The following is a 14,237-nucleotide window of genomic DNA, read 5'->3' on the forward strand; positions in this document are numbered from 1 at the left end:
CAGCATCACTCAGCACCACCACAGCATCACTCAGCACCACCACAGCATCACTCAGCACCACCACAGCATCACTCAGCACCACTTGTTCAAATATGTTCTCTCAATGTTTCAAGCTTTATTACAAATGTCACAAAAAGATGTTAAATAATGCTATAGGTGTCACATTTGCAAATTCTATAAATATTGGCATTTACAATAACAAAATTAATACATTTACTATTATAAAAACAAACATAACATACATTTACAAGATCAATAGCTCCAACTTTTCTAATGAGAGACCTATTGCATTTCCAATGCTTGTTTATATATTAAGCTCTGGACTCAACAAACTGGAAATATTATGAATGGCTGCTCGGAGGCCCTTTTAGTGAAACTCTGATACTGATTTGCAGTGTGAAAACGAGCTTTCTGTTATTATAGATTGAATCTTGGCGCTTTACTATTTCAGATGTACTTGTAAAGCTATAAAGGCTCTCTAAACGCACCAACGCTCCAGAGAAGGAGCCAGTCGAAGGATGCGAGCGTCGGTCAGGTGAAGCCATGAGCGCCTCCACGGCGGTCTGCTGGCTGTGAGGGGCGAGTAATGCTCATTACAGCCCTCTGTGTGCTGTCTCCAGCTGCATGCAGGCGGCTGAGGACCGCAGAGAGACGGCGAGAGATTGGCCGATGTACCCAGATCACACGGCCTGCAGAGCCAGTGCGCCGGGCATTAGACAAACAAGCCGCGAAAGTGAATGTGATCGGACGGAGGCTGAGGGGAAAGCACGGGAAATAAAATAACAAGCATTGGCACAGCGCGGCTGTAAAAGTGACGCCGCACAGCAATAAAACAAGCTCTTGGCATTGCTGTGGGGGGCGGGGCGGGAGCGCATTGGCGGGGGAGCAGCAAGCCTTTGATGTGCGAGCGAGTGGGAGGGAATGCATGGGAGGTACTCAAGCGCGCGCTGGGGAAGCGTCGCGCTTAAGTACCTCACATGCATTGGGAACAATCCTCGCTGGTTTCAAGAGCTGCTTTGCCTACTATACTCTCGCACAACAACGCATGCGCGTTGGTTCAGCGAGACCTAATAAGGAGACCAAAACGTTCTTAATGGGAAAATATCTCATCTAATGAAACCTTTCAATCATTCCCTCAAGAGCTGAGACTGCATGTATGGTATCCATTCCTGCTTTAATTGTTTAACTACTTTAATATTGATCCCACACATAGATTGGACCTTTGACGGCACGCAACTCATGTATAAGGCAGCCCCTTGTATTTTTCACACTACTTGCTTCTTTTTTTCCCTTCCCCACATGTAGCTTGAGCTATATACTGCGTGCTCCCCTCTTACAATGTATCCCAAACTTTCCCAATGTGATCCCTCCCTTCCTTATGCTTTGTATTCCTCCCCCCTTAATCCTGTAAAGCTCTCGGATACCCTCACGGGTCTGGTTCGCGCTCTATAAAACTATAAAATAAATAAATAAATGCAATTTTTAAGCAAGTGAAACAGTTTTCAAAGCATATACATGTCATTTAATAAAAATATATACCCAAGAGGTAATTTGTGAATCCTTTACGTTAAATTGTATACTCTCTAAAACGGATGACCAAATATTTCAGCGAATCCGTATCTATCAAAATGCTATATTCAAACTGTATAGGATCAGCAGAGAGGCACAGGCGATCTTAGCAAGGTTTGATAGGAACTCTCCCACTGAGATAACAGTACATTGGCCATTCCTCCGTTGGATGAACGCAGTCTACAGCACATTGTCGCTATAGTGAGCAAACATCTTAATAACCGTGCAAGTATCAAGGATTTTCACCAACGGGTGTTCACTTTTTTGTACATTTATGCATGTTCAAGTTAAGATATCCAATAATTTTTTAAAGAAAGAAATCCACTTATGTTTGTGGATCCAACACATCCTTCATCAGTGGTTAAATTGTGCCGGTGTTTCCCGGGGCTCATAATCAGTACACATTTCTTAACCCGGCACATTTTTGGATTCCATCACATGGGGGTGAGGTCGGTCTATTTTTAAACAGAGCACAGCAGTAGCGTTTTAACAGTTCAATATACATTAAACAAATAATGCCATTGTACCCAATTCATTCCTACAGATTTGGTGCCTTGAAACAGTCCATATTTGTATGAGCAGAATGGTTAGCAGGCTGCCCTTGTATTGGAATTTGGCAGTGCCGGCAGGGACAGTGGGTGCTTAAAGCTCACTAACCACCTGAGAAACATGGTCAGCCCTGGCACTCATCTTTTTACATGTTAAGAACTGCACTTCATGTTTCCAAAACCTGAATGTTATTCAAGAAGTGATCACAATTTAGATAGAATGTTGGGATCAACGTACAAAAGAAACAAACAAGTTACCTGTCACAGGCGGCAGGCTGGGTGGCAAGCTCGGAGGAAGCGGACCAGGTGGTGGCACTGGCGGTCGAAGATTCACAGGTGGAGGAGTTAAAATAGGGGGCGGTGGAGGAAGTCCAGGAGGGGGTGGCCCTTCAACAACAGGGGGCTGTGCAGGGAAAGGCAACATACCAGGGAGGTTTACATCTTCAACAACTACTGGGTCACTTCCATGATCGAAGGGGCACATGTCCCCTCTCATACAAAAACCCTTTTCTGGAAGGAAAAATTAAAAAAAAACAGCTTTATCAACTTATTATTTTTCCAAAAACATTGTTCTGTGCATTACAATAAACCTAAAACATGGCTTGCTAAAGTATGACATCCATCAACTAGAATTATACACTACTGTCAACTGCTAATAACTAGTAGCAACTGGAAAAACATTTTACCTAGGACTATATGCTATGTGAAAACAATCTGGTATGTTGAAGTGATTTAAATTGTGCGCTACTGCATATAGCATTTCTTGGTAATGAAAGCCTGGTGCTAAGAACCAAAGGATTCCTCCAAGGTGGAAAGCCATTTAAAGTTCTATTTATTACCACAAAAAGAAGAAAATCTTGGACTAGCAGTGTGAAAGTACTTGCTTCAAAAGCCATAGTAGTACTACAAACAGTCCTTTCATACATGTGCACGTATGCAGTCGAACTCATTTCACAACTCCTAAGCAAAAATGAAAAATCTTTACTTTCAAACGCAGGTTCTCTCTGTACACCCGGCATGTGGATCAGAATTTAGTTTTCTCACTGAGTGCAAAGCGACAGTTACACAGTGAAAACTGCCCTCCAGATAAACCCCAGAAAGAAAGAAGGCAGGAAATGTAAAGATCACTTTAGATCAATACTACCTTTTAAATCCTTTTTAGTAGGGGACCTGCACTATGGCTATTTAAGAAGACTAACAATGAGGATAAAAAGCTGAGCATGTTTGTCTAACTTGATTTGAATACAAACTGGATTTAGTTTGATGGAAAATTGTAACATGTTTCTTACATTTAACAAACTATGTGCAATGTAAGCAGTCACATGTTTTGGAGCCCAAAAATCAAAAGGCTCTCATCAAGTATCAACTGGTTGAGAACTAACAAGTTACTAAAAAAATTACATTTTCTAAGCTACATTTTTAAAGGAAGTGTTGGTTATGACAGTGCCAGGTTACTCACCTTTAGCAAAGTTATTTCTGGTGAATACTTATCTACCTGCAGATTCATCACCTTAAAATACTCCCCTAGGTGCTAGACTAGATCAAAACATGTTCATAGCAATATTCCTTGGCTTCACTAGGTGGGGCCGTGCAGCGTTGCGATGACTCCATATCGCCCTGGAAACCTATTAGGGCCACCCACGCATGAGGACAACAGTTTATTCTCTTTACCCTATCAGCGCCCTCAGATGGGGAGCATTAACAATTGGTAACAGTCACTAATTTGGGACTTCTTTACAGATTGGAGAGATATAAGGCCGGTGAGGAATCAGCAATTACAGTATCCACCAGAAAGTGCATTACCAATGGCAAATACGTTGCTCTTTTGATGGATACTTCCAATTGCAGATTCATCACCATAGAATAGATACCAAAGCAGTACCTCCCTAAGGTGGAAGGTCTGTGGAGTGGACTGTGACCAAAAACTCTTATAGAACCAAGTAGGCGAAATTTCTCCCCATAATATCAGGCTGTCAAGAGCACAGTGCTTTGTGAACTTATGCACCAACGCCGAAGTCGCAACCTGGCAGATTACTAATGCACTCCTCGCGCCTCCTAGTAGAAGCTTCAACCCTAGTAGAATGGGCTCTCAGACTATCTGGAAGCTGCCACTTGTCTAGGCCTATTTACCACAACAATGTCCCCTTCAGCACACCCTTTCCTTTTTTACTTTAGAGAACCCCACAAATAGCTAACTGTCCACTCCATGACCATTGGTAAAATCTATATAAAAGTTTAAATAACTTTTGTGGTCCAACCAATTGATTCTCCTCTTTCGAGAAGTGAGGGGAGCAAAGAACGCTGCTAGAGTGATGGATTGCCCAACATGGTAGAGTCTCACAACCTTTTGGTAAGAAGACTGGCTAAATCCTCAGTACCAATTAGTCCCTTAAACATGTGGTGTAAGGTGGGCACACCAACAGGGACTACAGTTCACTCATGTGAGAAGCACACATTAAAGACAGTCTTCAAGACTAAGTGGCGCAGCGAGCAGCTATGCAGTGGCTCGAAGCGTGTACACATGTGGAATGTCAAGACCAAGTTAAGGTCCCACTGTGGCATTACAAATGACATGGGCGGGAGCAGGTGTCAAAACTTTAATGTACCTCATCACAACTGGTGATCTGAACAAGGACAGTTGGTTTGGCCCACTTCTAAAGGCCAACAGTGTTGGCAAATAACATTTTGTATTGCCCACCTCAAGACCCTGCTGGGCTAAAGACAATACAAATTAAAATAAAATCATACAACTTTGCTTGTAAGGGATCTGTATTTCTGGCACTGCACAATGTTACAATTTTTTCAGAGTGCCCAGCTAAAACAGATTTTGTGGAAGGGTGACAGATGGACAGGTGGAAGTCGACCACTTCTGGCCGCAAATCTAAAGCAGTCAATAGCTGCTGCTGAATCTCCCCCCATGGAGGTGCAGATTGCATAGGTTTGGGTTGAGAACCATGCCCTGTTGCCGAGACAGGAGGTTGTCCATGAAGTAAAGATCTAACATCGGTCACTTGTACCTTAAAGATGGGACAAAATCACTGGTACAACTTCTATTTCCACTGGAATTTAACTGAGAAATATAATATAGATAGCATGTATGAAAAGCTAGAGCAGACAACTTTCTTTTGTGCGTCTACGAATGCAATATAGGAGCCCATAGTCTGACTCTACCACAGTGGTTTCCAGAAGGCAATATAACTGCACAGTTGTCCCCCTGAAGATGACTACTTTTAATTTTGCTGGTTCTTAGGGCATGCGTGGTTTTCTAAATCCACTGCAGCTCATCTTCGAGCTGAAGTATCTTTTACCCAACTATACAATATAACGAATGAAACCTGGAAATGGTGCCATTAATGGCCACCATTTTGCATAGCTTTGGCGGTCTAGTGTTTCTCCTCCTTTACGGCGCGGTGCAGCAAGGACTTACCTCACACACACGCAGGCCGAAACAAGTTGAAAATCCAAGTTTGAGCAAACACCAGTATATTCGGGCCCCGGTGAGTTCTTTTAGGTGACTGGGGGACACCTTGGAAAAGTGAGTACAGCAGAGATGTTTTTTGAGAGCCAGTAACTATTACATTTCTCGCCCGAGTAAGCCGTAACTTAAAAACAATATCTTGGGCAAGATTCATTTTTTTTCCACAAGGTGGAAGAACAATAGTTACTTACCTGTAATCAGTGGTTCTCCAGTATTGGTGTCTTTCATAGATTCACATGCCTGAATCATTCCCCGTCGTCAGAGTAGGAGTCCCACGGTACATAAAAGAGCAATAAAATGCCATAATTACATCGAAATAACCTGGTAAAACCAACCAGGAAGTAAAGTAGCCCAAGCTACAGGAGAAATAACATCCACATCCATGACTATCCTAGTCATTTTGTATAGTCCAAACTGCAGCCAATCAGGCAACAGCACCCACCAGAAGGTTCTCCCCAGAGGCTCAGGCTCTCAGATTTTCTCGCAAAGGAGTGATAACCATAGTTGCCTAGAGCCTCCAAGGGGAGGTGGGCCGGTGCATGTGAATCTATGAAAGAGACCAATACTGGAGAACCACAGATTACAGGTAAGTAACTATTGTTCTTCTCCAGTATTGGGGTGTCTTTCATAGATTTACATGCCTGAATCAGAGTAGAGAGCAGTATATATACCTGTTCGGCAGACGCTATTTGCAGTAAAGCTTGCATATAAGAGATGCCCATAATATACAATATATAATCATGCAGAAATGCAGTTACATGAGCATGCATAAAAGAGCAATAAAGCATAACAAGCGTCTGACAGCAAAAGAGGAGGTGGGAAACAGAGGCTCACCTTATTTGAAAACCTTGGGAAAGCTCACCGACGCCATGGGACAACAAAGGCCTAGGACCTCTCTCCCCACCATGGTCCTTCAGAAGTATTGCTGGGGGAAGACCCGGACTACTTCTTCACCAACTTTGAACGACTAGCCCAAGCAGCCAATTGGCCCATGGACAGATGGGGCCAATATTTAGGTCCCCTTTTAACTGGAGACTTGCAGGCCGCCTATCAACAGGCCAACATACAAGGCAACAACCCGTATGCTGACATTAAGCGGTGTATCCTGGAACGTCTCGGTATAGATGACGAGACCTACAGGGTACAACTGAGGCAAGCGAAAGAGAGACCCCAAGAGAACCCCAGAGCCCTCTCATTTCGGATTAGGGATCTCGCAAATCGTTGGCTCAGACCAGAAGCCTCCACAAAAGAGAACATCCTAGAGAAAATATATCTCGAACAATTTTTGAATTCCCTGTACCCGGCTACTCAGCGCTGGGTAAGACAACACTCCCGCCTCACATTGGACACTGCCATCGAAATTGCTAGTGCCTTTAGTCGTGCTCAAGAACTCCAGCGGGGCAAGGAGGACCATATGCACAGGCCCCACAACGCGACAGGCCCTCGCCCCATCCGGCCTCTGCTTCCCCGAAGACCAGAACCAACCCCCCTTATGCCCTCACCGGTCCTTTTCCGGGCCCCGAATCCCGGACCACAGTGCTATTCGTGTGGGGGTTTCGGACACATCGCCCGTGTGTGCCCACAGAAGGAGGAGCCAATGGAGATTGGCCTCGTGAGGAACTATGTGTGCACCGCTCAGGGAACCGCACCTCCCCCGTTTCACTGCCCTGTGGCAATCAATGGACAACGAGTCATGGCCCTTGCCGACACCGGTTGCCGTCAAAGCGTTCTCCGGCCTCAGGACCTTTCCCCTCCGGTTGGTAACCCTACGGGAGTCGTAGACATCCAGTGTGTCCATGGGGATACCAAACGTTATCCAACCACCCAGGTTCATGTCCAGCATCACAAAGACCCCGGAACAAGTCTCACCGTCAGACTGGTGCCGGCTCTACCAGAGCAAGCCATTTTGAGGAGCGACTATCCGGGACTGCCTTTGCTCCTCCAGGACACCACCGACTCCCTGACTCAGTGGTGGAGGGAGGTTCCCTATTCTCAGGGTATGACATCCCCGGCTACGGATCCAAAACCACACAAACCCAAAAGCCAGCAGAGAAGAGAAAAGAAAGACTACACCAGTGCTTATCACGCACTCACGGAGGACCACCCCTGGCAGACCGACAGGGATTTCAGGGCAGCACAACAAGAGGATCCCCTCCTTCAGGAAGCGTGGGGAAGGGCCCTTGATAACGAAGATCCCTTACAAGTAGGTCCCTACTTCTACAAAAAGAACGGGTTGCTGTATCGAAAGGGGGGGCCACAACAGAATCCACAGTTGTTAAACCCCGCTCCTTTCCACGACAAGGTACTTTTCCTAGCTCACAGCCACCTATTAGGGGGACACTTCGGGGACGAGAAGACCAGTCAGGCGGTTTTGGAAAAGTTCTACTGGCCTGGCGTACATCAAAGGGTTAAGACATACTGCCGTGAATGTGCGGTCTGCCAAAAGCACAGCCGTCACAGACCCCCCCCTGAGTACCATTACAACCTCTCCCTCTTATTGACGTTCCGTTCAGCCAAATAGGGATGGATATCATAGGACCCCTCCTACCCTCCCGAAGCGGGTGTTCTCTATGCGTTGGTCATAGTCGACTATGCCACTCGCTTTCCGGAGGCCATACCCCTACGTCAACCCACGACCCAGAGCATTGCTAAGGCCCTTATCTCTATATTCTCCCGGGTGGGGTTTCCCCGGGAAATCCTGACTGATCAGGGTACCCCTTTCGTTTCTGCTCTTATGAAGCAAGTTTGTTCCCAGTTAGGGATAAAACAGATCAGGACCTCAGCGTATCATCAGCAAACAGACGGATTAGTGGAACGCTACAACGCCACGTTAAAACAAACGCTAAAAAAACTTCTAGGTCTAGAAGCAAAGCGATGGGAAGACATGCTACCTCTGGCACTATTCGCCATCCGCTGCAAGACACAGAGCAGCACTAGTTATTCCCCATATGAGCTGCTGTACGGGCGCCCCCCACGTACTCTGTTAGACATGGCACAAGAGGCCTGGGAAGCAGAGCCTGATCGTACACGTCCGCTCCCTGAATATCTGGAAAACCTGAAGACCCACCTGTCTCTGATTCGGGACACTGTCAGGCAGAACCTCGTAAGTGCCCAAAACAACCAAAAGAGGCAATATGACAAGGGCACCAGAACCCGTGTCTTCGCTGTTGGTGATCTGGTCCTCCTCATGATGCCCTCGTCAGATCAAAAGCTCCTGGGTCAATGGCAAGGACCCTACGCCATCCAACGGCAGGTGACCCCGGTTAGCTACGAGGTGGAGCTGGACCCCACTCGGGGTACATCCCAAATATACCATGTGAACCTGCTAAAAAAATGGGAAGGACCCCGTCCGGTCCTCTCCGGAACCTGCCTGCCCCTGCCTTTCCCTTTTGACCCCTGCCTTGACCCTGAGCTGACTCCCCCACAAACTCGAGATATCCGAGAAGTCCTATGTTCTGTGAAAGGGGTCTTTTCCTCTTCTCCGGGCCGAACCGCTATCACAGAACATGTCATAGAAACAGAGCCAGGGAAAGTTGTCCGTTTACGGCCCTACAGAGTCCCAGAGGCGCGACGGGCAGTTATACGGAAAGAAATAGAAGAGATGCAGAAGATGGGCATTATAGAGCCCTCAGTGAGTGACTGGAACTCCCCTATCGTCCTGGTGCCAAAACCTGACGGGTCTGTCAGGTTCTGTATTGACTTTCGGGAGGTCAATAAGGTATCCAGCTTTGACACTTATCCCTTGCCCCGGGTGGATGAGATGATAGAGCGGATAGGAAAGGCTAAATACATCTCCACCCTTGATCTCTGCAAAGGGTATTGGCAGATACCCCTCAGGGAACAGGACAAAAAGAAAACCGCCTTTTCCACCCCTGAGGGGTTGTACCAATTCACAGTCATGCCCTTTGGGCTTCACGGCGCCCCGCCACTTTTCAGCGTGCTATGAACCACGTCCTACGGCCCCACTCAAATTACGCCGGAGCATATCTAGACGACATCATCACCTTTAGTGATAGCTGGGACCAACACTTGACACATCTTTATAGTGTTGCTCTTCCCTAGGCTCCTTTGGGTTTGCCATCAACCCCGCCAAAACCACCCTGGCAGCGAGGACAGTGAAATACCTGGGTTATCTCCTGGGGGATGGCCTGATAAGACCCCAAGAAAGTAAAACCGTGGCCATCAAATCCCTTCCCTTCCCTCAGACAAAAAAGGACCTCCGAGCCTTTTTAGGCCTTCTGGGCTATTATCGGAGGTTTGTACCTAACTTTTCACAGAGAGCCGCAGCCCTCACAGATCTACTGAAGAAAACAAACCGATCTGATGAGATACTACGAAACCCCACACTCGAAGCATGGAATGCCTTCACGGACTTAAAAGACGCACTGACCTCCAGTCCTGTCCTGGTGCCCCCTGACTATTCCCTGCCCTTTATACTAGAAACGGATGCTTCCGATCAAGGGCTGGGGGCAGTGTTATCACAAAAAGATGCCCTAGGGAACGAAAAACCCATACTCTATGTGAGCCGCAAGCTGTTCCCCAGAGAAAGACATTACGCCGTAGTGGGAAAAGAAGCCCTGGCAATCAAGTGGGCAGTGGAAAGCCTGCGATACTACCTAGAAGGGAGGGACTTTGTCCTCTACACTGACCACGCCCCCTTGGAGTGGATGGCCCGAAACAAGGGTCAGAACGACCGGGTCCTCCGCTGGTTTCTGTCCCTACAGCCTTTCCGTTTCATGGTAAAACACCGAAAAGGGTCAGACCAGGGTAATGCCGATTTTCTTTCAGGATACCCTCAGTCTCCATCCAGTACAAGAAGGACAGCTAGGTAAGGGGATGTGAGACGGTGCCCCGGGCCTCCCTTCATGGCAGCCGCCCTCCCACTCACGTACCTCCTTCCTTTCCGCCGGGACTGCAACCCCGCAGACACTTCCCCGCGCCGAGGACGGGGCTCGGAGCAGCAGCCATAACCCACGGAACCCCGCCCTTCTCTCTCTTGCAGGAACAAACCAGAGCCCTGAGTCCGGAGGAAGTACATCCCACCGACCCCGGAAGTCCCGCCCCCGGGGCAGCGCCAGAACAGGGAAAAGCCGAGCCCAGGAAGCAGAACGCCGTCGGAGAATCGTGGCAGGACCCTCGGACTGAAGCTGGAGAAGGAGAGGAGGCGTGCGACGAAGAGGTGTGGACCGAGGAGTGGTGGAGCCCTCAGGAGGTGGCTGAATAGCGGCCGTGACTCACTGGAGAGTTGCGGCGGACCGCGTGAGTACCTTAGAGCTTTCTATTCAGAGCTCGCTAGGAGCCCGCTGTATACCCCCTGTAAATACCCCTTTCTCTGTAGCGTCACATCCCTTGCACTGTAGTATATTTGTATAGCACTCTCACAGCGTAAGAAGCCCTTCCACGCCCGACCATTCGACACCCTTTTCTGTCTGCCGCCCTTCCTTCCCTCCAACCCGCGCCCTTCCTTCCCTCACTGGCTCTTTCCTTCTCCCCCTCACTGCCCGGGTGACAGTCACTGCTACCTTCGTGCCTTAAAGCTCAAGATAGGACTAACGGTCCCTCGTTTTTCTTCTCTTGCTGCCCTCCGTGGATTCTCCCCACTACCGGAGCCGTCATCGGAGTTCCCGAAGATCTGGACCCGACCCCAAGACCCGGAGAGAACAGCGGCCTACTCCCCTGGATATTCTTGCTTCTACTGGGACGTTGCTTTCTGGCTTTTGTTTAATAAAACTAACAGCATAGCCCACTATATTCGGCCTCCTTGCCTGCTTTTCCGGCCTGCGACACACCCACCATCACATCCATCTAACTATGTTTTTTTTAGACACTGCTTATCCTTGCCGTATCTTTCCATAGGCAATAAACAGTTGATCGGATTTGAGAATGACAGAGGTCCTTTGCAAATAGAATTTTAAACATCTTCTGATGTCAAGGGTATGTAATGCCCTCTCCGCAGGGGATTGCGGATTAGGAAAAAACGTCTTTAAGATGACTGGTTCATTCAAACCCACTGCCAAGAACAATCTCCTCAGGTATGAAAGCTTTCATCCTCGCCCACTCAGAGAAAACCTGCCCTATGGGCAATATCTGAGATTACGGAGAAATTGTAGCAAACTGACTGACTACAAAGCCCAAGCAAAGGACCTAACTGGCAAACTCAAACAACGTGGATATCCTTCCAGGATCATAGACAAATGCCAGAAAAGAGCCAGAAACCAGCCCAGAGACATGCTCCTAGAAGATAAAACGGTCCACAATGACCCTGTTACACTCACCTGTGTCACCACATACAATACAATATCGAATCAAGTGAGCAGAAGTATCAGCAAGCACTGGTCAATATTAAATACGGGCATGTTACAAAGGGAAAAACCACTCTTCTCTTACAAAAAGGCACCAAGTCTAAAAGACAGTCTGGTTAACACCAGACCAAAAGTGAAACCGCCTAACCTGAACCCAAGTATTACAGAGGCGTGGAACCTTCCACCTGTAACAGGACATTTTAAATGCGGGGATTGCAGTGTGTGTCACCTCACGGAAAACACAAAGACTCTCAATTTGGAAGAAGGAAAGATCTGGGAACAACGATCGCATACCAATTGCAACAGCGCCAACGTTGTGTACCTGATCAAGTGTACATGCGGAAAGCCCAACATCGGGATGACTACACGCAAAGTCAAGCAACGCATTTGCGAGCACCGCAGCACCATACGCTGCAAGAAGAATGCAACCAAACTGACTGATCATTTTCTAGAAGCGCACCATACACCAAATGATATGTGGTGGACAATTATTGAACAGATTCCACCTGGACCCAATACACAACAGCGCTTATATGAGAAAGAGCAATGCTGGGTCTATAGATTGTCGACCCACAAAACAGGCCTTAATGATAATATTCCGTGGGCCTCAGTACTTAAATAAACTATACCAATTGTGTACCCTTATTATACCATCCCAGCCATGTACCTTTAAACATATCGTGAAAATGGTTCACCCCATAGGGTGACCCACCCAATGAGTTACCAGTCCTACTGGAACCCCCGCTCCAACTCTAGATGGTTTCACGCAATAATGGCCCAGTGGGCAGTTTTCACCCATATCAATGACAATACTCCTCAATGTGGTGTCAGTATAATGCACCCGGTGATTGAACACCACCTCCAGCAATCACAGGCAGCCATGGAATGCCCATTTACCCCTGCCTTTGGCGCTTTGACCTTTTCTATTAATCCCGGACCTGAGTTAGGGCCCCCACTGTAATGCCGACTATTATTGTACCTGATAGGGCATTTTAAACCCACTTTTGAGCATGCCACAGCACCAATTGGTGCATGACTTTAATACTTCATACCGATTATTCAGTTCGGGACCTTGCAATTAATTTAGCGCCTCGCCCTATATTCCAAACCCAGGATCGAACCCCATTCATGAGGAGCCTATCGCGAACCTCTACGGCCACCATAGCCGATGTAAGCTCCTTGGCTCCCATGGCTACGCCCCACGTGACCGGAGCGTAGCCCCGCCCAACACGGAAGCTGTAATCCTTCATTTGAGTCCCCGAGCGCCCGGCCCATTGTAGCAGGGCAGCGGACAGAAGTAGGTTATCGGCCAGGAGCCTCACATCAAAACTGTAAGTAGACAGCCCATTAGACCAGCCCAAAGCCACAGGACCATTACGGGCACCTTTAATTAACTCCGCTATGCGGTGCCATTACGTGCTACGGCAAAGCGGCTTTGAATTCGAGCCGGTCTTCCCAAAAACGTTATTTACAAAACAGAACATCCATTTCGTTTCAGAATACGTTTCATACACAGGAAATCCTTCCCCTGCCCTACGATGTCTATAAATACCCCAATGAGAGTAAGCCTCATATTAACAACTATATGTGTGTTTGTCCTACATGTATTAAATGTCAGTAAGTCTATTTATGTGATGTAAGTAAGGTATGGCAGCTCATGCACTATCTATTGATACAGCCTCGCCCTCACGATTCAGAATGCGAGGTATGATCACGCCACTTAAATTTATGAGAAGCGCGTGAGTTTATAAGAAATAGAGCTACCACTCAGCACGCGCAATTGATAAGCATGCATGGTGTGGTACTATCAATCGCCCATCCACGGCCATGTACAAGCACGATCTCTCACTGAGAACAGGCACACCCAACAGGCCATCGCGCCCTCATTTTCGCGACGCCAGGCCAATATACTATCCTAATGGGAGTGACAGCATGCAGGCACAATATTGAGACACTGCACAACATAACAGGCATGTATAAGTTTATATTTTGACGTTTGTCTTTCCTTCCTCACAGGTATTTTGATCTGCTTTTTCTATGCTTACCCATTGCGGTACAAGCTGACACCATAGGCATATTTTTGCCTCTTTGGTTCCAGGGGGTAGGATTGGGTGCGTCTTTTAGGGGGCGCAGACCGTCCACTTCCCTGGATTTTGGTCCTGAAGAAAACCTGGTTAAATATTACCTTCACGTTGAAACATGTAGACCAGATACACATAGAGATACACGGGCTCATAATCACCCTCACATTATCTCGCCATTGTTTTTAACATTGTCCAGTTGCTTGAAAATAAAGTTTTATTTCTCCCAAGTTAAACCAGGACAATTTTTAACACACCT

At 47.3% G+C, this 14,237-nt stretch overlaps 1 protein-coding gene across 8 annotated transcripts in view; it reads right to left on the reverse strand.

The window, feature by feature from the left end:
- Positions 1-14,237, reverse strand: part of RBM26 (RNA binding motif protein 26) — an 812,370-nt gene that overhangs the window by 561,346 nt on the left and 236,787 nt on the right. For all 8 annotated transcript variants that reach the window (XR_013599857.1, XR_013599856.1, XM_078657487.1 and 5 more), the window contains exon 7: positions 2,376-2,627. Coding sequence is in view for 6 of the 8 variants with exons in the window: in XM_078657487.1 (XP_078513613.1) it covers positions 2,376-2,627 (252 nt within the window). In the remaining 2 variants the exon portion in view is untranslated. The remainder of the gene's footprint in view (positions 1-2,375; positions 2,628-14,237) is intronic.

The sequence above is a fragment of the Lissotriton helveticus genome, chromosome 8 (assembly GCF_964261635.1).
Source record: "Lissotriton helveticus chromosome 8, aLisHel1.1, whole genome shotgun sequence".
In the NCBI taxonomy this organism is placed as follows: Eukaryota; Metazoa; Chordata; class Amphibia; order Caudata; family Salamandridae; genus Lissotriton; species Lissotriton helveticus.